General features: G+C 34.5%; 1 protein-coding gene across 6 annotated transcripts; it reads left to right on the top strand.

Annotated features, from left to right (window-relative positions):
- The first annotated feature begins 1195 nt into the window (after positions 1–1195).
- LOC128550292 (DNA damage-regulated autophagy modulator protein 2-like) lies at positions 1196–20586 on the top strand. Of its 6 annotated transcripts, none has more exons than XM_053529081.1 (9): positions 1196–1330; positions 10191–10319; positions 14459–14512; positions 14800–14867; positions 15329–15483; positions 15930–16113; positions 16555–16613; positions 18839–18985; positions 19325–20586. In XM_053529081.1, the coding sequence occupies exons 2-9, from the start codon at positions 10228–10230 to the stop codon at positions 19472–19474; spliced, it is 909 nt and encodes a 302-aa protein (XP_053385056.1). In that variant the 5' UTR covers positions 1196–1330; positions 10191–10227; the 3' UTR covers positions 19475–20586. The 6 variants fall into 6 exon arrangements, with proteins under 6 accessions (XP_053385056.1, XP_053385058.1, XP_053385053.1 ...); XM_053529083.1 differs by lacking the exon at positions 1196–1330 and adding an exon at positions 3360–3491; XM_053529078.1 differs by lacking the exon at positions 1196–1330 and adding an exon at positions 7731–7870.
- Positions 20587–23853: the final 3267 nt, after the last annotated feature.

Here is a 23853-nt window from a genome sequence, read left to right as displayed (position 1 = left end):
TCCTCTGAACCATATGAAGGATCTTCATCAAATCAGATTCTGTAATATTCATATAATGAGCTCTCGTTCAAAATTATCAAAATTCTTCTGATGAACCACTTGGCGGATTTACTTAATTTGCCCCGTAGCATATATTTTTCGACCTCTATAACAAAATTCCACACGAATTATATTAGGGGCTGCCAGTGCCTAAAATAAATATAAAACACTTCTCGTTCTCATCCGAGAGTTGAAGGGTATTCACCAAACTTTGTCAGAACTTTCCACAAGTACAGATCGGGTAAGCGACTAAGGGCCTCATGACCGTCTTGTCGTTGTCTTCTTTTCTGATCCTTTTCATTATGTTCTTTCAGCCATCATAAATAACATTTTTTTGTTGTTTTCGTTTTCATTTTCTAATCTTGTATACAAACAGATTAGTTTTATTCATACGACACGTAATCTACTGTCCGCCAGCATCTGTAACTACATTGAAATCAGTCTGATTTTAGATAATTATATTGATCCAAATCGGTTGTCAGGATGTCTTTGAAGTGGAAATCAATGTCTTGAAGTTAATACTGAGACATGTTCCAGTAAGTTTAATTAAAAATGAAAAATATTCTTTAGTGTGAAATATAAATTTTGGAAATATAGAGACGATTTCTTGTTTGCCATTTCTGGATTAATGATGAATACAGTGTCATTTAATGTGCTTTGAATTCTATTAGATTACTATAAAATATGAAATAGACTAAACAAGGATTTATGGCAGACAAGAAAAACGTTATTAAAATCAGCATGTTAATATTGGCACCAGCTGAAAAATAAGTCTCGTCGTTATGTTCAATTTTGTGCAGAATATATTGAAAAAAAGATAGTTAATTAATCGAAAAGATAAGTCATTTTTTTAGTCTTACATAAGTTCCTAAAATAAATATTCAATTATGTAACAATAAAATCAACCCATTAGTTTCACTTATGTTATAATTACTTAATTAAGATACTTGGGATAATGATGTAGATAGATCCGTTTTCTTGAACGATCACAACATTGTTTGTTCTCTCTTTGTACTTCAAAAATTACCGCAGATTCGACATCTTATATCCGGTTGGAAAACTCCCTGTTTTTTTTCTTCTGAATAGCTCCAGGAAACGGTTTTATTATATATTCAGTCAAAACAAAGTTCTGAATTTACTTCTTGCCGAGTTAATATAGCTGCAGGGAAATTTCATGTTTTATTGCAACAATAGTTCAAAAGAAAGTTTTGTGCCAGACGATTTATTGACATGTTTCAAACAGCAAATGCAAATTAGCAGGAACAAAGCAAACGACCGCCTGCTTTTAAAAGTAAGTAATATAGATTTCTATTTCAATAGAGTAAAACATTATAGAGAGTGTGTGTAAACATATTGAAAAATAATGCAAACTCTTCGAGTTTTGTTATTATGTCTTTGTCATTTGTTTTGCTCGTTTGTCGGTCGAAAATAAAGAAAATTGTGACCAATCGCTAGGGCATACATTTTATCACCGAAATCATTTTCCGATCAGTTACTAGGATATGCTTTGGGGAAGTTGGCAGTTACTTACGGAGAACAGGTTTGTACTGGTACAGAATCCAGGAACACTGGTTAGGTTAACTGCCCGCCGTTACATGACTGAAATACTGTTGAAAACGGGGTTAAACCCAAAACAAACAAACAAACAAAATGTCTATGGTCAGGAGAGGACACCTATTTGTTTTGATGGGCCAGGTTATCAGAGATCAAGGTACACATGACCTTAAAACTAAAAAAAATGTTTAGAATACAGTTTGAGAACATTTTAAACCAGTGGTCATCTCTCTTTATATCATGTATGTCTTTAGCAATGGTTTTGTAATAAGACAAAGCTCGAAGACACAACATGCAACTGTGATCCATTTAGGCCGTTATTTCCTACAGAACACCAATGAATGGGCATTATGTGTTTGATAAACAGTAGTTGTTATTATTTAAATTTCACTTATTTGTGATGCAAAGGTCAAGTTTACTATTTTGTCTCCGCTTTTATATTGATATTTTGTTTGTTGATCCGTCTAAGCGTGTGTCTTTAAGGTAAGAAACATTTTGCTCATAGGGCACAATCGATATTAAATTTTACAGATTACACTTTATCTTATGATACTGGTTCCAACCGAGTTTTCATGACTTCAGAACGAAGCTTTTAAGTTTGATTTTTTATGAAAAGAAAATTGTTGCATCTGCATTCTTCGTCTAACAAAAATGCTGAAGCAATTTTAGAAACGAAATCTTGTTGACGGCAACATCTGTATTTATTGTTTCCAACAGAAAATAATGCTTTGCATATGTTGTAGCGTACTGTTTATTAATTCGCTTAATCCTCCAATTTAAACTGTTACGCACACATATTCGCATTTCATGCGATATTCATACTATTTTGAAAATCATTTTTTTTCTTGTAGAAATTATAACTTGTTATCTTAATAAAAGTTGAATGCTTTCGATAGTCGGTTCATTTTGAACGATGTTTGACACGGGAACAGATTGAAAAAAGCTCTCTAATTTCCAAGTTCAAATTCATTATAATCCATTATATCAGTTTTCGTGCCAGGAGGTGCCAAGCCGTTGTTTCTTACAATTTCACTCTTGAACTTTCTTCAAAGTTATGAGATGATTTTTTTTCGATGGTTCTCAAGGGGCGAAAAATGGACAAAGGATATTTGTTTACTGAAGGTGTTTGTGGCTGGGATGGGGGGGGGGGGGGGGGGGGGAGGGGGTTGTAAAGCTCAGAATCCTCCTTATCGTTTAACATGTCAAAACATGAAACTTGAGCTTTGAGCAAAGGTTAACACCTGGACAGCCGTAGATGTAGCCTCGAATGTAATCTTGAAATTTCTTGGAAAATAAAAACATTACTTTATGAAAGAAAGTCGCTATAAAGGCCGGGAATATTGCATAGGTATATGTCATGAATGAAAATATCTGTAATTGATGAATTTGATTAATTTATTGTTCTGTAAATATATATGAATTAAATTTGTTTTAGTGTTTGAAATGAGTGCGGATGCGCAGGCTGGTCAGGATCCATGCTGGTCGCAAAGCCACTATGTTGGTTTTCCCATGGCACGGCTCATTTATATAAGGTGACATACAATCGTTCACGAAGGCCCTCGAGAGTGAAAATTACGGTGTTCCGGGTCTGGACAATACGGAGACCGTAGTAGAAATCATAAGCTGGAAAGAAAACTAAGGTTGGATAAAAATATCATTATATATGCACAACAGAAAACATTATGTGAAAATTTGGATGGGATGAGTACAACTAATACGCAATAACGATACTATTTTAATGTAGCTGTATGAAGTACAAGCGGTATATAATTATAACCCATTTTCACGGTAAGCGCTAAGTTCACGGATATCCGCCATGTGCGTTTGTGGTATTTCACGGAAGATACCCCATACCGCGGAACGTTTACAGGATAGAAGGTGTCGAGACACTTTATCAGGTAAGTGATCTTTGTGGTTAGTGTGAAAATAATACGTTACGCAATAGTAGGGCTTTTTATTTGGGTTAGCATATTTTTTTACCGATGATATCAGGCGTAAATTCATGGCTCGTTGTCCAGTTTTTTCCAGTTGTTATTAAGTTTTTGAAAAAAATATTTGCTTTTAAAATGGAACAAAAAACTTTGTGTTGCCTTACCTTTAAAATCATAAAATGAAAAATAGTGCGGAAAGGAAATGCTTTGCGAGAATCATTATTAGTATATATATATGTATATAGTTGACATAGTTTCATTTTATAATATCATATATTTACTCTTTTTATGCCCCAGAAGGTCGCACTATCCGTGCGTGCGTGCGTGCGTGCGTGCGTCCATGTAAATTCTTGTCCGGGCGGTAACTCTGCCATTCAAAAAGGAATTTTGAAATAACTTGGCAAAAATGTTCCCCATAATAAGACGACATGTCACGCGCAAAACCCAGATCCTTAGCACTAAAGTCAAGGTCACACTTAGAGGTCAAATGTTAACAGGGTCTGTTTCATGTCCGGTCTGTAACTCTGCCATTCATGAAGGGATTTTGAAATTACTTGGCATAAATGATTACTATAATAAGACGATGTGTCATGCGCAAGTCTCAGACCCCTATCTTCAAGGACAACGTCAAACTAAAAAGTCAAACGTTAACAGGGCCTGTTTCGTGTCCGGGTCATAACTCTGTCATAACTCTGTCATTCATCAAGGAATTTTCGAAATACTTGGCATATATGTTCCCCATAATAGGACGATTTTTCATGCGCAAGATCAAGACCTCTGGCTCTAAGGTGAAAAGCTATCGTGGTCTGTTTCTTGTCCGGTCCACAACTCTGTCATTCATGAAGATTTTGAAATTAATTGGTATAAATGTTCACTATAAAGAGATGACGTGTCATGCGCAAGACCCAGCCCCCGAGATTCAAGGTTAAGGTCACACTTAGAAGTCAAAAGTTAACATGGTTTGTTATTGTCCATAACTCTGCTATCTATCAAGGGATTTTAAAATTACTATGCATAAATGTTCCCCATAATACGTTAATTTATCATGCGCAGAGAACTGTAGCATTCTTGGGCATGTTTCGGGGTCATGTGTCACTAATAGTGACTTATGTGTCACTAATAGTGACAGCTCTTGTTAAACCCTTCAATTATTTGTGAATTTAGATGAACTTAGTTACTTTTCTGTCTTATTTGTTGAGTCTTTTTGTCATTTTTATGCGTTTTATCTGTATATTATGTAAATAGATTAATTGGACTTCGGACTTCGGACAACTTTTAGGCTTCCTTGTTCATTAATCAATATCTTAGTTTCTTTAGCCAAAACGTCCGTGTTGCTAGTGCATTTATTTCCATTACGTTTTATTACACGTTTTTTTTTTCTGTGTTTTTCTTATGATATATATATATATTTATTTTATATCAATAAGTTGCTTTCATTTCTAAGCATTTAACATGGAAGTTAATTAGCATTGTCTGTAGATCTTCTTCACTGCTGGCTATCAGAACTATGTCATCGGCGTATAGTAACAATGATAGTTTCCTTGTTCCTAATTCAATGCCAAGTTGTAAGTTATTGATTTCACTGACTAATACGTCATTAGCGAAAATTGAGAAGATTGTCGGAGATAAATCATCTCCCTGTTTTATGCCCATTTTACAATCGAACCAAACAGCGTAACGGTTATTCACTCTGACGCGAGAAACGGTGTACTTGTATAAACATTTGACGGCGTGTCTACGAAGTCGAAACATTTACGTAGGTCTATAAACGATGTAAAAACGTCGTTTGAATGGCTTCGTGTGGCACTGTTCAAAGTGAATATGTGGTCTTCGCATGATCTGTTAGTCTGAAAACATTTTGTTCGTCTGCTAACAGATCATTAGACTCTAGATAAAGTGTAAGCCTTTTATTTAAGAATGCGCTTGCATGACAGAAGGCTAATTCCTCTGTAGTTCTATGGGATACGGGGGTATGTGCTTAGGAAAGATAATGGCTTTAGACCAAGATGTAGGGGTAATGCTGGAATCAAGGATGAGCTGGAACAATTGATGTAGCACTTCAATGACATGCCGATGCTTTAGTACGATATACGGTGGCCGCCGACTTTGATTTGGCTTTCTTTAGCACTTGCGTTATTTCCTCAACAGTAAGGTTTGCGTTTGATATTAAATTACTAGTGTATAAGGGGTCATCCATTCCCTGTTGTAAAAGTAGTTATTGTGTGTTTTCACTTGGGTGTAATGATCCTAAGTCATTTACGGTAGACGATTTATATAAATTGCGAAAATCCGTTTTCCGTCTTTCTAATACCTGGTTCTCATTAAAGGATGAACTTTCGTTTTTGACTATTATTTCCATTTCTATATTGCAAACATTAGTTTCACCGATCATAGACACTTTTGCCGGGGGTGTTATAGGGTGTTATAGGATCCGATCTCTGAATTCTATGAATATCACCATAGGGATAAGATAAAAACTATGGCTTCTCTTTAAACCCTTACCCTGCTAAAATTCTAAAATAGACTGACCCATCATTCAATTTTGGCAGCATCACTTATTATAAAGGGGTGTTCACTGAAAATTTACTGACTGAATAGTGATCAGTGCAGACCAAGATCAGCACGGACGTGCAGACTGATTTTAGTCTGCACTGGTCGCAAAGGCAGAATCACTTGCCGCCAGCAGACTAAGGGTTAATTGTCGTCTACTGAGGTTAGCGTCCATGACATTAAAATAACATTTTCATACATTGTTTTGTTTTCGTGTTTCCATAAGCTGACCTTACGCCAAAAGGCACTTTAAACAAAGATATTCTTGATGTTTCTGCCTTTCATAAAATAGTTACTTTTTATCTGTCATGACAATGATTTTTTTCTTTAAGATGTTAAATGCATTTTTGGGTACTTTTTAAGCTCCCACGCAACGTAGCCTACATTAAGACTGTAGAAGTTTTACCACTTGCATATAAAAATACAAAACAAAGTTATAAATGTCCTGAACTTCAAAATAATCCTTTGGCATTTACATATATAACTTTAATTTAAGTCAATTTACAAATAAATGTTATATATCTAAAAATAAAAGTTTTATCATGTCACGAAATAAAAGGCACACACCAGTATTTATATAAACTGATGTTTACAAATAAAAAAAATATTGGATTGTTTTAAAGGGCATGTATTATAATCAAACGATATGTTTTTAAATGTTTCTTTTTTCATGTGACATTTGCTCTTAGACGTGCTCATTTTTTTTGTCAAGGTAACTAAACGTTGTCACTTCTGCTTCTGAATATGACGTCAATATGACGTAAACAAAGTTCTATTTCCGCAACAAGGTCGGATTATCCGCACAATAAACAATTAACAATTGAGTAAACCACATTGCTCCATGACCCCATAAATAACTCGACCTTCAGGCTGTGCCCAAATTTGACTGTGTCCGAAGTACATACATGCATTAGGGATAACACGAACTGCCGGCAAATAGGTCCTTTCCGTGTACCTTCTGGTACTTTCCGTGCACCTTCTGGTCCTTTCCGTGTACCTTCTGATACTTTCCGTGCACCTTCTGGTCCTTTCCGTGTACCTTCTGATACTTTCCGTGCACCTTCTGGTCCTTTCCTTGCACCTGTACCTTCTGGTACTTTCCGTGCACCTTCTGGTCCTTTCCGTTTACCTTCTGGTACTTTTTGTGTACCTTCTGGTCCTTTCCGTGTACCTTCTGGTCCTTTCCGTGTACCTTCTAATTGAAGTAGAAAAAAATCTATACTTCCCATAGATAAGTTTATCCTTGCGGTATTCAAGGAGTTTATCACAATCGGATAAATATTATTTTGTGCAACTGGACAACTTGTCTGTTTTATTTTAATGCGCTGGCTGCTGGGGCTGAACGATACAGTGTTTCTTTTTTATGATACAAGCTTACTTATTTTCGTCTCGATTTTAGAACACCTGCCATTAGTTTGCTACTGGGCTCGGTAAATGCTGTCAAAATTGGCCGTGGGCAGCGACAGCGGCAGGATTCGAATCCGCACTCTTGGCATTTGTGTCGCCAAAAACTTTGCATAATTCATTATTATAACGTTAGTGTATTCATTTAAGTTCGCTTATAAACAATATTCTTTTTTTCTCTCTCCAAAATATTTTTCTCCGCAAATTTCTTATCTAAGATATCACAGAAGAATCCATCTTTCAATGTAAATATTTAGCACCGTTGAGATTTTTACCCTTCTTGAGTCACGTGACTTCATTCTGGAGTAGGAACTTTTAAACATTTATGATAGTTTTCATTGAGGAATACAGACGCAGTTCAAACGTGTTTTTTTTTTGTTATTTGCAGGAAAGTAAGATTTTGTTTTTTACTTCAATTCACAGTGCATACTAATGTTAAGACATTAGCGGCGTAAAAGTTTGCATTAGAAAAAATAATAATGAAATATTCAGATAAAAATCTTATCTTTTTTTCGTACGAGTGCAATCTGAGAGAAAATGTTAGTAATGAAAGTATTAGAAAAGGGTCTTTAGTGGATCAAAAAACTGTATTGAGAGATTTGTCTACTTGGATGCTTGTTTGAAAGAACATCGTTAACAAAACTTTAGGTGGAGTTTTTGTTTTGTTTTAATTGCTTATAAGACACCTGCATTAAGGTGGATTCTTTTGATGGGAATCTAATAAAAAGTGCACCGGATTAAAGGTGTTATGATAGGTGTTAAGATCGATTAAAAGGATTTATATAACATATAAAGGTAAAATTCTTGTTTCTAAATGTGTGAGTCGTCAAGTTGCTAGGGACTATACCGGGTACGTACTTTAATTCTTTCTGCGCTAATACTTCGACTTTACTTAGGCCCGAGAGATTTTTTTTTTTAAGATACGCTTTGTTAAATGTAATAAAACCAAATGGCCTTTAGTAAACGTGACAACTCCCTTACGTAAAACGTCAAATGGTATGCAAGTTACTTATTTTTAAGTTAATTATTAGGTATTTTTGTAATGTTTCAGGTGTTTTTATATAATATATTTTGTTTTACTAAACTTTAACCCTACATTACAGTTATGCTATGGTAAACATATGGGCATGTCTTTTGAAATATGACATAAGTATAGTGCACAATTATGTTTCCCAACAATACAGCAAAAATACCAAAAACAAATTTGAACATTTTATTTTCATACTGAACTCTTCAGAAGTATCTTGGATATTAAGCGAACATGGTTTACATTTGACCTTTTCGTACTGAGGTCTTACAGCGTTTGCACATAAAAGCAACGTGCGGACCAGAAGCAATGGAAACGGAATAATTCTAAACTTAGATTCATTTATGTTTTTATTTTTCTTGAACACTTATACCTGTGGACTTTACTTGACGTTTAACGAGCTATAACTGTCAGAATGAACTTTATACTGACGTTACGTAAACATAAGAGGGTTGATTCTGACGTTTAGTTTTTTTTACGTTTTAATGAGGCAGACAGGTGTATATAAAGAATAACAACAGGGTGTACCCAATTATTCTATTTATCAATTAGGATTCAACGTTCATGAATTCAGACCGAATGAAATGAAATACTTGTAGGATATCATATTCTTAGAAATTCAATGGAACTATGCTTATAGGTTAAATAGCAGATGTGATAAAAATAATAAATGCCTACGCGATTGTGTATAAAATTTTTGCACCTGCGTTGCTTTTGGAATTTGGAATTGGTCCTATGTTAGAAGACACTATCTTGTCAAGTACAACGAAGCGTAAAATCGGAACCCAACCTACCGACAAGAGTTGCATGTAAAACATACGAAAAACTAAACAGATTTTGGAAATTTCGTATCAGGATTTTATTACGTGTGGTACATAATTCATTCAGATACTTTTTTCTTAAGAAGTTATTGACCACCATGTCTGGAGATGATGTGCGGTTTTTATTTTTTTCAGACAACAGTTATTTATTAGTCTATTTCATTTCTTAAAAGCATGTCGTTCATTTTGTCGAAAGAAAATTAATTACTTAGTAACTGGCAATAAGATTTTAATTGGAGAAGTTGGGACATAGTGAAACCCAAAACCTCCCAAGATGTAAATGTCAAGTACGCAATATTTATTGAGTTAGCGGTGAGAAGATATTTTATGAATTCTAGATCCTGCTGATATGTTAATTAAACAGTTTCCACAGAGCACATGCATTTAGACAAAGAGCTATAAAAATAAACTTCTTTAATTTAGATATACATATATATATTTTCCACACATGATTCAACACTAGTGCCAAGTTACCGGCTATGCTAGAATACATAAAAGCTTGTTACTCGCTTTAATTGTATTTTGGAAATGTGTCATTTCATGTCCGCACCATTGTGTGAAGAATTGAAGAAAAAAAAGATTAGTTTGGAGATAGACAAAAGTCAATGTTTAAACAGTTAAAATAAATATTCCTAGCCATGTCCGAAAAAGTAAATATTTAATAAAAGTAGAAAATCCAGTTTTATTCAACACATGATTATTCGATATCCACACAATTTTTTTTTAAAAAATTTAGCAGTAACAGAGTGCAGAATCTATGAATTTATACGTCTAATATGGAACTTTAGTATATCTGACCCGTCTTATATTTAAATCACTCGCATACGTTGGTGTTCTGAATCTGGAATATATTATTCTTTTCAGTACGAACGAGTCAGAACCGTAGAAACCACCTGGTATCATGTCTATTTTGTGTCTTGTTGCCTTGAAGAGACGTCTCTGGTTGTTGCCCATACTGACGTCAGGATGGCTCTTCACGTCATTTTGGACGGCGTGAGTATTACTAACCTTTATCTCCGTAGATAGTGTTAAGGCATGGATCATAATGGTTGTAAATTTTTATTTGCTGAATTGTGCTTTATCCTTTGGAAAGAACGTTTGATATTTTTATGCAAAAAGGAAAAAAGGTCGGAGTTGGCTTTAGGACTTCAATGAAGTCCAGCTTTCACTGTCATTGAAGTCAATTTTTGCTACATATACATCACCGCTAGAGAAAAGTATATTATGGAACAGGATCTCTAAAATTGATTATATTGATATTTATGATTCGATTTTGGTTGTTTCTAGGCAAGATAAAAATGGTTGAGGAATTTTAGATTTACATCTGAACTAGAAAGAGGTAAAGAATATAAACATGATTCCAGTGCTTTCACAAGAGTAAATTCCTGTTGCTTTTGGATAGTTACATGTCAGACATTACACAGAAGGCGCTTGTCGATATAAATTGGCACACTGCAGGGAAAACAAAGCTCAATTTGACCTCCTCTTATCAGGATTGTATCTAATGATTGGGAAAATCTGGCATGCGTTTACAAGACATTACGTAACCTTTGTTAGTTCCAGGCTTGTTAACTGCAAATTAAATCCAACTAACTTGAACTGACAAGAATTAGCTGCTGTTTTCTTGGCATAAACACATGCATCAAAGAAGAGTTCGTGACCCAAATAACGTCTATAATCAAATTCTTTAAACTAGTTTTCAATTTCATCGACACTGATTCTAAATAATGCATGAAATGAATAGGCTGCGGTCTCGCATTTATTAGCCTGGCTCCCTGGCTGTATGGTTATGTTTTTTTCATAACTACTGCAAATATTTCATAATTGAATTTTAAGCCTCTTAAATAGCAGATTTTTATCTGATGGCGAAGGAGCCAGGGGGAATAAAATGCCAATATAGAAAGACCCTGCTGAAGAAATATGAAAGAATAAACATATGGACGGGAGCCAGTCTACTCATTTATTTGCCATGAAAAACAACAGAGACTATAACCTACGTGTTACGATAAGTGACAATTGATCAAGACTGGACTTATTGGTCTAACGAAATAATGTGTTTTGAGGATACCTGCTTTTTTTGTTACGTTGTAGATGTCAAGTTTAACATTTATAACTACAAGAGCATTATGAACTAGCGCATCTTGACTGGTTTTGTGTTTGAAGTAAACATGTTACAAAAGATAAAGCTAAACGGTGAAGCACTGCTTTAAAGTCGACATAACTTGCATAATATTTGTCTAAAACAATTAAATAGAAATATCCCGTTTCTTTAGCGTTGAAGGGCCGTAAAATATGTTATGACGAATCGGACCAATTTGGAAACTGTAGCGTACTTCAAACATTTGGTAATGATAGGTAAAATTAAAGTAAAACCTTAGTTTTTCATTGGTAACATTATTTGGCTGATGGCGACCAAACTTTATACATAATTTTGTAATTTCCAAAACATTGATTCTCAATAACATTGCAAATGCAATATATGATAGCGCAGTTAAATGTCAGTCAGTCAGTCATGCAGTCAACTGCATTTAACGTACGTTCAAGTATAGACTGTTCATGGATGGTAAGCAAAAATTTTACACTTAATTAGTGTAAATTGACCTTCTAAGAGCAAATGGTTGCTCTGTAGGTCATTTTAGAAATAATTTTCTTGTTTTGACTTTACAATTCTTTGTTTTTCTATTTATTTATTTATTTATTTATTTATCTTTAGTGGCGGATATCCGCTGTTGTTTTCCATGCATCATATCTTATTCTGATGCATGTTTTGACTCTATTGATCTCTTAACATGTTTTTCTTCTGCTTTCTGATGTTTCGTGTTTAATTTCACAAAAAAGACCTTTATTATTAAGACCTTTCATATCCTTAAGTAACAACAATAGTTATATTTTGGTTTATTTGTTATTCTTTTCTTCTTCCTTCTATTCTATTTCTGTCTAGCATTTGTGAACTTTTCATAGAATGTATATTGGCGCCAGAAGGTAGTTAAGTGTCTTTCCTTATTGATATGTATGTACTAAGGACCGTTTCGCTGTAACCCCTCGATTTTTTTCATTTGCTATGAAAGAGATGTTGTTATTTTACCCTCTATTTCTAGTTTTGATTTATTCAACTGTCTGTTTTTTATCGGAATTTTAAATTTACATTTCATCAGAACAGAAACATACGTATTCCAACTATCGCATATTTTTAAGATAAAGGCAATCTTGAAATTGTTTATCTATTTTTTGAATGCAATTGGAACGAAGCCCATGATAAACAAATGTAAATGTTTTTTTCTAGAACAAAAATCAGCTTTTGGAACATGGAACCATTATTAAATAACATGCAAATCCAATTTGAATGCAAATCCTGATAAATTCATTATACTCTCTGTAGGAAAATACATAAGACATAAGATAATGTAAGCAAAAAAGGTTTAACGAAAAGGAAGAAAACGAGAACGAAAAATAAGAAAACAAAAAGACTTTAAGACGAAGAGCCAGAAGTTTTTCAATACATGTTTTACCGTACTGTTCTCAACTATACTGGATACTTTGAAGGTTCTCAACAATTTGGCCCCCATCAAAATACCATTTATAAAGAAATAGAGATAAACAATTTACAAAGTATGACCTCTTCATGTAGTCCTTTCCGGAATTCAAGGCATATACCAGATAATTGACAATCTTTTGTAGAATTATATACATGTTGTATAAGTTTTCCAATTTTCTTGTAAAACAGTTTCTTGTAAAAAAATCGTCCATCTGATATTAAACTTGCGTATTCCAACTATCGCATATTTTTAAGATAAAAGGTAATCTTGAAACTGTTTATCTATTTTTTTTAATGCAGTTCGAACGAAAAGGCGTTAAGATGGTCTGCAGTTTGCAGTTCGCAGTTCGAATTGCAAACCGCAAACTATTTTGCAGTTCGAATTACAAACTGCAAACTATTTGGCAGATTGCGATTCGAATTGAAAACCACCAACTGTTTTGCAGTTTGCGATTCAAATTGCAAAATGAATTTTTAATTTGCAATTCAAGATTTGTATGAACCGCGTTGCTTTCCGAGAAAGCTGTTATTGTTTTGGGCTTTTTAGGATTGAAACATTAACAATTCAATCTAATGTGTACATTGTAATATGAATTGCAAACTGCAAAACATTTTGCATTTTGCAGTTCGAATTGCAAAATGAATTTTTATTTTGCGATTCACGATACATATGAAGCGCATTTTTTTAGGCTTTGAATTTTAACATTTCAATCTAATTTGCACTTTGTAATTTGAATTGCAAACTGCATAACATTTTGCATTTTACAGTTCGAATTGCAAAATGAATTTTTATTTGGCGGTTCAAGACATATATGAACGGCGATTCTCTTTCTAAGAAATAATCTATTATTGTTTGCCTTTCAGGCCTTATTATTAAAGATTTCAATCTAATTTGCACTTTGTAATTTGAATTGCAAACTGCAAAATATTTTGCATTTTGCACTTTGCACTATGCAGTTCGAATTGCAAAATGAACTTTTATTTTGCAGTTTGAGTGATATATATAATCCGCGATTCGCTTTCCATGAAAAATGTTAATATTTTGAGCAACTCGGGCTTTAACATTGAATATTTCAGTCACATGGTTAATAATCGAAAATATTTTTTTTTTCTCGAACAAAAATCAACCTGTTGGAACTTGGAACAATAACGATAATGATGGTTTGATACCATTAGAGTGCATCAGTCTCAAGCTGATAGCATTTCTAGATTTGTGTATACTCTGTTAGCAAAGATGAGTGGAAAGAATAATAGTAAACGTCGCATTGTCCGTTCGTCCATCTGTCCGTCCATCTATGTAGCTTACCATGTGTTACATAATTATGTTCAAAGATATTTGAGTCGCACCATGAGCAAACCAACATAGTGCATTTGCGACCAGCATGGATCCAGACCAGCCTGCACATCCGCGCAGTGTGGTCAGGATCCATGCTGTTCGCTAACAGTTTCTCTAATTGCAATACGGTTTGAAAGCGACCAGCATGGATCCTGACCAGACTGCGCGGATGCGCAGGCTGGTCTGGATGCATGCTGGTCGCAAATGCACTACGTTGGTTTTCTCATATTTTTAAAACACTGTAATATTTTACTCTTACAGATATGCTATTGCTGTGTCCTACGATCACACAGACGCTGACTTTCCGTACATTAGGTAAATATATAATTGGCATTTTAATATAAACCCTGTACGTCAACATTTGAGTTATTAGGAGATGAAATTATACCACCAACAGGCATGGGAAAGGTAAAACAAAAGACAAAAAAGACGTTTATATTTAACAGATGTACATATAAAAAAATTAAGTAATTGTTGTCGTTATTCTTACATTTTTATCCAGTTAGGTTACCAATTGTCTGAGTAACATTTAAAACCTGATATTAAATGTTTTATGCTTGGGGCGGGCAGATTACATTTTCTTTGTTCACATTTTTTTTCAGTCATACTGCCATAGAAGCACCAGAGCGATGTGTGTTTGGTCAAATGGTTAATATAGGGGCGGTTATGTGTAAGTACACTGACAGAAGTATTTAAACAAAGTAACGTTCTACTTACAAAAAGTCTTTCATTATAGAACATTAATTTTCTGCTTGAAAAGGTAAAGTAGTTATTTCATTCCTCAACAACAAAATGTAGCTGTCTCTATACTTATGATATGTACTACTGTTGAGTCATAAGCATGAGTTACAGAACATTTCGCCATCATGGCCTCTGCAATGAAAATATAACTTCAAGGATAAAAGTTGGTTGCCGGTTCCTACCTCCTTGGAAGCAATACCCAGTAACTGTGATAACAGCGGGCAGCCGGTTCCTGATCAGAATTCTACACAAAGTAACTGGCCGTACTGGTTAGTAATTCTAAAATAGATAGTAGACAAAACGTTCGAAATATCAAAGAAATTCCACGCCCATTCGTTGTTATATCTTAAATGTGTGTTATCATACATTAATTGTATTTCCAAATTTCAGTGGGAATGAACGTCATCCTGAGATACCTATTTTGTAAGAAGTATCTCCGTATCAAATTAACACCGCCGGAGGACAGATGGTACAAAATCAACTTTGCGGGACTCGTCCTCGGAATACTGACGGCAGTCGGCCTCAGTTTGGTTGCTAACTTTCAGGTCAGCATGATTAAAATTCATATGATACTTGTTGAATTTTTAAAAACCAAGGCTTGATTTATGTCTTAACTTCAAAAATAACTTTCGCTTTGTCGCACTGGTGCTAGCGTCCGCGCACGCGCCATGACAACACAACAAAGTGCACCACATAAACCGCACGCACGCCAACGTGACGTATCTATATATCCTTGATATGCCGCCATAAGTTTCGGCCATAAAATAAGATAACCTTAATATGTAAATAAGAAGTAATCAAGGCAACACAGACAATCAAAACGCTCATTCTACCACATCTTGTGACCTTACAATCAATGTGTAACTTGTAAATGCTTTTTTCAATATTTTGGGTGCAAAGAACGAAAAACATCGCAAAGACACTGTAATGGATTTCATAACAGGAAAGTAATGTCATTCAAAAAGTCAATACATTATTTTGCTGTTTTCAGACAGAGGTTCATCGAGTACCACACTATGTCGGAGCGGGGCTGGCGTTCGGGCTCGGGACGGTGTACTGCTGGTTCCAGACAGCACTAACGTACCAAGCGAGGTACAAGTACAACAGAAAGAAGATTGTCCTACTCTTAGTCCAGTTTATAAACAGTGTCATGATGTCCATGCTGTTGGTATTATGTATCCTTGCAAATTCGTATTTTTGGTTTCCAAGGCTGAGCAGTAAAGGTCTTTAGTTTTTGAATATTTTGTCCCTTGGAACTTTTGTCCCGGGCCTCTTTAAACTGAAATAAAGTTTTGCAGTTGATTATTGGACCGATTAAGTGGCCACCCATGCTCGAAAACTATTCTGGACAATGGAGAGTTGGCCTTAACAATAAGTGTACCCCAGCATCGAAATAAAAAAGTGAAATTCATTTATAAAAAAGTTCAGTCTATTGACGTGTCTTTATTATCATTTCTCAAATGAAGCTAGGTTTTATCTTATCATCTTATTCTGCATCTTGCCATTGCTGCTGCATTTTGTTTCCATTCACAAATATATTTGAAAACTTGGTATACATGAACTTTAACCTTATATTGAAAAGGTCTTTGTACTATTTTTCTTTAACAAATGTTTAGTTGGTACAACAAAACTCATTTACAAAGTTCAAGAGATGCGAGGGAAAGGATCAAAATGGGTATGTTAACTTCTCTTTAAGGTTAATGTTATTAAGTAGTTTATGAAACAAATACATTGTAAACCCCTCCTAAATTATGCTACATCTATTTAATTGCTACCTCAGCTTGTAGTTAAATGTATGGTGGCTAACTTCTGCCATTTCGTTTTGGCGTGTTGACGCCAACGCGCCAGACGACAGATAAGCACTTGGATTTGACATACATTGTATATCTTGTTTGGCGTGTTAGTGCGTTTGAAAGGCGCCAACAACCAAACACGACAAATTGATTCGCCGATACGACAAATATGATATTTGTCCAACTGGCACGCAGTTAGCAGTGCTGAAAATGTTAATAGTATCTGAACACTTAATTTAATTTGGCTATTGTATTTTCAGTTCTATGATTAGCATTATGAATAACTCTCACAGAATGTAGTTGAGAAACCGTTTGAAATAAGTAGTGCACAGTTTTGAATGCATGCTTTCGTCAGACTGAAATATTAAATACTTATTTTACAGAGGAAAAATTCAATTTTCTTTTGGTTGTACGTGTCAAATTAAAGTGTTTGTTGAAACACTGAAGTCAGTTTAGTATAATAGAAAAAGGATTTATTTATGAAAGCTGTTTGTACTCAAATTATCTCACACCCATGAACACCAGTTTGCGATACATCCTGTGCAGTCGGTATTCTTTAGGTGCGGGATATTTTGATTTTGCACTGAAACAAACACATTTTTTACATACATGTTAACAAACTCTTTATTATACTGAACTGAACTGATCTGATTCTTCAATGACGCAGATGAATAAGTTCAAAACCCGCTTTTTACTGTAAACGAAGCAGGTGCACTTTTTACATTGTAAAAATGTTTTGCAATTTCCTTTGATACCAGGCATCTATACTTGCACACCTTGCGTGATGAAATTTCGACTCTGCAACGTCAACTCTGATATTATGATAAACTTTTTATTTGTGTAAAAAGCATTTAATCTTGGCAGGAATTTACGTGAATGTTCAGGGGTAGGAAATTAGCAGTTTTTTTGCGTACATATCTTATAGACAGGCATTTTGACACGAGCCTTCCAGATATAAACCAGGGGTTATAATGACGAACATTGTTTAAAACACTGAAATGTTTGATTTTGCATTTGATTCTGCTATTTTCAAAAAAAGTAAGAGATGTGAATGATATACTGCTTGTGCGACTCGAAATAAAGTGCAGAGAAAAAAAATCACTATGGATTTTTGTAGAGTATAAAATGCAACAGATATATGTAATAAGATAGAAACCTGACTGTAAAATGTTAGGATAATTACTATAGAACGTTCAGTCACTTATTCATTGTTTTCTTAGCTATAGACGCAAAGAATTAAGGGATATATGACTAAAAGTTGTATCCCATATTTATTTCAGCAGCTCGATTTACTTGACTTCATAGATAGTTTACATGCACTGAATATAGATACGCTATTAACAGATGATTTATTTGAAGTCATGTAACGATAAATATTGTTGCATCCATAGGCATTATGCTTTAGTTTGGCAAACCACAATCGTGCTTTTTGTCAAAAAAAGACTTTCTGCATTACATTTCCTCTTTTACAGAGTACTATTCAACGTCCGTACTAAAACTCACCTAATACCCCACTCCAGAATCAAAATTATTGCAATGCACTGAACAGTTACTATGTAATCGTAACAGAAAGTAATGTTTTTGATAGTTTTACAATTTGTTTTTGGTCTTATAATTTAAGTCTCCATATATACGTTTTTAATGCACCACTCGAAGCTCAAATGTTCAACATTTTATTCTATTCTAGTCATATTGTTACGCATATAAACAATTATATGCTTCAGTCCCGCATTTTTGTGTCTTCTTATGTGCCATAAATCGTCAAGTTAAGAAATCAACATTTTGCGACATTTTTTTATACATTGAAATGCTACCCAAAAATATGGTATGCTACCCCATTAATCTAAGCATTAGCAATCATTATTGCTCGGGCCTAGAGATTTAATGAGCTATCTGTTAGAATACACACTGTCCCCAGTTGACCCACGACGCCTGCAGAAAGTGGAAGAGACTCTCTGCATGGAATTATGCTGTAACAGGAAATAATCAACCCTTTTAAAATTTGCAGCAATACACACGTCGCCTGTTTGTTTCTTCTAATGATGTTTGATCAGACAAACAATATGGAAAGGAAGTCCAATACCGTTCACATTGTATATTTTTTCAGGACGAATTAAACGACATCTACCTGACATCTACAATCACAGAATGGCTTCTGGCTCTATCCATATTGACCTTCACACTCACGTATGCTCCAGATTTCAAAAATATGAGAGTGGACGATCCGAATATATACTTTAAACTAAAATTTGAGGTAATAATATTTGGTAGAATTTTAAACGTTTGAAGCTTATAAGCAGATGATACCAATAAGAATTAGCTGTTTCACCAAAACATCGCATTAATCTATGAGTGTAAACGGTCTCTATGTACATTGAAAAATAATACTGTCGACAATTTGTCCCAAATCAAGTATATGATAAATGAGAAAAAGTTTATATGCTTACTCCCTGTTAACACATTTCTTTACATTTCATTATCTGATTGCACATTTTGCACGTGTAATTTATGGCAAACGCTCTGACTAACATATTCTCTGTTTCAGCACTGCTACATTTTAGTTGTAAAATGCTTAATTGATATAATTTTTCAGAAGAAACATTCAAGTGTAAACTTACAGAAAATGACTGACAACAATAGCAATATTCAGGGCGCCGATGTTAAGAGAATGGAAGAAGGTCGTGCAAACGAAGACAATAAAGTGACCAAATGTTTATCTGTAGTATCCAATGGAACCACTTGAAAATGTCAGCTGAAAAATCAGGACACAAAAAGCGCCTGTGATATTATTTCTACTTAATTCCAAGAAATATGACGTGCCTCTATTTGCTGAACAGTTTATAACTCACTTGAAATGCAAAATATGATGCTTGCGGAATCTAAGTAAAGAGACATACAATTATGTGAGATGATTTGTTTCGCTACAGTTGGAACTGTGTGTTGGACAGGAGCCGCAATTGGACGGATTGAAAGTAATTTGTTAAAATTCACTTGATTGCTTAGTTAATATGAACACTTTAAAATGTACATGCAAAATGGGAGGTGAAATCATGTATTGTGAGATATTGTGTTCATTCCCTGGAACTAGTGATATTTACATCCTTAACATAATAAAATACCCCTGACAGTTGAAAGCCAAATATAAAGGAAATACATGTAACAGAAGACAAATTAATGACTTTTTTTTTATTTTTCACAGCTTGTTTGCATTCACTAAACGTTTTTTATTTCTTTAAAATTTAATGCGAACGTTTAGGTTTGTGAATGAAAAGACTGAATAATGAACACTTGATCAAACAGCATAAGTGGACAAATTGAAACCCTAATATAACTATTTTTAAGTAAAGATCGGTAGAGTTCGTGCATGTTATATATAAGGCTTTCAACTGAACTGATCTGACGACGCACCTGTTATAACACGAGAGAAATGGTGTTGAGACAATTTTTATAATGCTTTTTCATTCTTTACATATGCTGTGTTTACCTAATTTCTGTCGATACCAATGTTTTTGATGAGTTTAGAGAGAGGACTGTCTCAATGGTGTATTCAAAGAGTTGATAAATACGGAGAATAGTATCATGAATATAACAAAACATGAAGTCCCATTAAGGCTAGTGGACGCCTCATTTAGTGTAGTGGAAGTGGGCGAGAGGTTATCATTGTGTCGCTAATTGGTTATCACTTATTTGTTTATTTATCAATTCGTCGGTGTAAATTAAGTGTCTTTTTCGAAGTTTAAAAGTGTTCTTGAATTGTTTGAGTTTGTCCATACTTTGTATAACGAATGGTTATCAATTGTATTTTATTATATTTAGTCCTAATTCGTAAGCTGAATAAATGAATAAAAAAGACAAGTTTCTGTTTTCGTTGCATATAAAACCGTTTAAATATAATGTGCCTTAGCTGTAAGTTTTTTTTCTGTTTAATTATTCTTTAAGAGTAAAATTTTTACATATTTCTTGCTGTTAAACATTTCTTTCTCAGTAAAATACTTCCGAGATGATTTCAACAATCCCTCAGTGAAGTTTTCATAGATTATACAAGATACATATCTTATGTTTTCCCCCGAAATAATGTATTATTGAAAGCGATACTGTATTTAGAGTGAGATAAATAAAGGAGAAAAACCGAACATTGTTCATTATATGAGAGAATGGACAAAATCGAGGCGCAACGCGCAGAGATTGTCCATTCTTTCACATAATGGATAGTTTGGCTTTTCTTTGACTTAAAACATGGCCCTCACAATATTTGTCAAGATAGTCGTGATATTATAAAATTTCTGAGTTATTGTCCTCTTTAAGTCAACGACAATTCATTAATTTATGTCTCTGTACTAAACTAAAACAAATCAGACGCAGCTAAAATTAAATTGCATATCAAATATATTGCGATTAAAAGTTTTTTAACATTAATGATATTCAGTTCTGATTCTAAGAAAAGTTTAAGATATATCTTAACTTGGTTTGCGTGTGTCAGTAGTTGCCCATGCTTTGCCCTTGCTTTTTTGCAGCTTTATATAGGTCAACTAATTCAATACAATGACGGGACCAGGTGAAAACATTTTTAAAACGTATGTTGATCTTTCGAATATTACACAGCATTTAAAAATCAAACAATGACATAATAAAATTCTATTTTACGGTAAAAATCGCTTCTCTCTTCAGTATTAAGTTATGGAAAAAAAATCAATTTTGTCTTCTTTTGAAGGAAGATTGATGCTTGATATAACATTTTGCAACAGGGTTTATACATTTGTGTGTTTCCCCATTTTTTATAGGGTGGGGCACTTAGAGTTGCCTTTATCCGTCGGTCTGTGTGTCCGTCCGTCCGAATTGGCGTCATGCATATTTGACCAAGAGTCATCAAACCTCACAGGATTGTTATATGCGAAGTTGTGCACCTGTGTTTTACTTGGGATCTCATAACGCTAGGCAAGAGTTATGGCCTGTGACCTAGTACCTCAAAAAGTGTTTGATTTAGAGTAATAAAACTTTAAGGGATTTGTCATATAGCACTTTGTGTTCTGTTTGAGAGTTCACTCAGCAAAACCAGAGTTATGGTCCTTGACTTAGTGAGAAAAATCAAAATAGTTTTAAGTCTTAAAAAGATTTCACCCAGAGTCATGGAGAGGAAGTGCGGGCGTCTATACGCCAGTTCACACATCTAGTTATTCCTTCTTTAAGAACCAGATAAAATATGTATCATTTTTAAAGGTCGCCACGGGCTAAAGAAGGAAGTTCTAGAACACTAAAGACATCATTAATAATATGATTTATGACAACCATATGTATTTTTAAAAGGAAATCACATGAATATTACAAAGCATATGATTTACAAAACATTTACATTTTTCTTGTAATTACACTTTAATGGCTGGTATGAGAAACTCCAGCTATAAACAAAACGCAAATGCAATTTTAAATGCATTTAAAGTTTATAAATCAGAAAGTGGAATTTTGACAGCAATCTACAAACTACTACATTCGGAAGACATGACCCTTTTAACCATTAATTACGAGATTTTCCATCATTATTATAAAAAAATTACCCATATCACATAACTATGAGATTTTTCCTCGTTATGACGACTTAAAACGATAAAGTAATTTGGATAGCTTTTACATGCTTGTCAAGCTCAAATGTTTTTGTGCAAGCAAGCAAATTCATTTTCTTAATGGATGTAACATACATCTTTGTATTAGTATAACATCTTTGCTATTGTTTTGTATACAAAACATAAAATAAAGTGCAGCTATGTGTATATTCTGTAGAACGCGATTTTCGTGTGCTATATGCTCGATTATTATGAGACTGAGTCTGACGGACTCTGGTCTTCAGTGTGTCATTAAATAACATTTAAACGACTTCTCATTAACCTCATGAATGATCTTCGACAGATTTGTTTATGTAGCCTCTATGTATTGACCATTTTCGAAAGTATTCTAGTTCTTTTGCTTGACCTCTTGAAGTGGCCACCAGATTGGAAAAAAACAACAAAAAAACTTATAAATGTCTTCTCCTCATGAGCCGCTATTTCCATTTCCTCTAAACTTGATCCGTAGCATCCTAATAAAAGACAAAAGTAAGGGTAGATTTCCTGCAAGCACATAACACAGCCATAGTGCCACGCATCGCAAGGTAAGCCCGCAACAGAAACAGCTAACAAGCAAGAAAAATCAACACAGCGACGCACCGCCCAGGAACAGCCCGACGGCTAAAACATACTGGGCACGATAACTCACTAATAGCGAGGGGGCGCAAAAGCAAGGGGGCGCAAATGCAAGGAGGGCGATGGGGGTAAGGGGGAAGGGTACGAAACGCCAACAACAAACATTACAACATATATTACACAAAATACGAGTTGAAAATAGGGGCGCCGCTTTACCGCTTTGGAACGGTCAGTAACCAATATAAAGGAAACTGGGGGAAGGGCATACCAACCTCGCACTTACCCTATTTTCAACTAGTTCAACAGTAGTGACAAAATAAAGGTTATATAAAGTAAACATGTACATAGGGACCCTCCATAGTTCCAACTTGCTTCCTATAGTATCCTCCAGGGTTAAGAGTAAAAAATAATAACGACTATATAGATGGATCCTCACCAAACTTGATCTGTCGCGCTTTGGTGAATCTTTGTCACGTTTGTTTAATTATTTCAGTGTTGCTTTCGCTAAAGATATAACAAATGTTTAATCGACTTCTCATAGACCGCATGATAATGTTTACAAAAGACGTTCTTTAGGTGTTTTGGATTGATCTTGGTGAACTTTATTCTAATGGATTCGCTTTTTCCCTTTTATGGTTCGCCGGAACTTAAAGTAGAAAAAAAACAAAAACAAACCTACGGAACGCCAGATGTATCCTAACCAGACTTGCTTGTAACACCTTTATATGGGTCCTCTGTCAAGTTTTGTGAAACGATTCGGCCTTTTCATTTTCAGGGACTGGTAGGCAAAAATAGAGGAAAAGACAATTTTTTTCTCATAAAGCCCTTTTTCACGGGTATGAAACGTTGCCTGAGGCACAAAATGTGCCGCACTGAAATGAAGGCATCGCGCCTCCGGCGGCGCAGGCATTGCGCAGGATGTTTACAAAAATAACGAGCAAGGTGAGTA

Source organism: Mercenaria mercenaria, chromosome 17 (genome assembly GCF_021730395.1).
Source record: "Mercenaria mercenaria strain notata chromosome 17, MADL_Memer_1, whole genome shotgun sequence".
Lineage (NCBI taxonomy): Eukaryota > Metazoa > Mollusca > Bivalvia > Venerida > Veneridae > Mercenaria > Mercenaria mercenaria.
The sequence above is the reverse complement of the archived record's forward strand: the minus strand, read 5'-3'. Positions and strand labels throughout refer to the sequence as shown.

Excerpts from the sequence above, each read along its gene's own strand:
- LOC128550292 (XM_053529081.1), top strand. The coding sequence starts at position 10,228 with ATGTCTATTTTGTGTCTTGTTGCCTTGAAGAGACGTCTCTGGTTGTTG. Across the intron at positions 10,320-14,458 it reads TTCACGTCATTTTGGACGGC|ATATGCTATTGCTGTGTCCT; the intron begins GTGAGTATTACT and ends TTACTCTTACAG. Across the intron at positions 14,513-14,799 it reads GCTGACTTTCCGTACATTAG|TCATACTGCCATAGAAGCAC; the intron begins GTAAATATATAA and ends ATTTTTTTTCAG.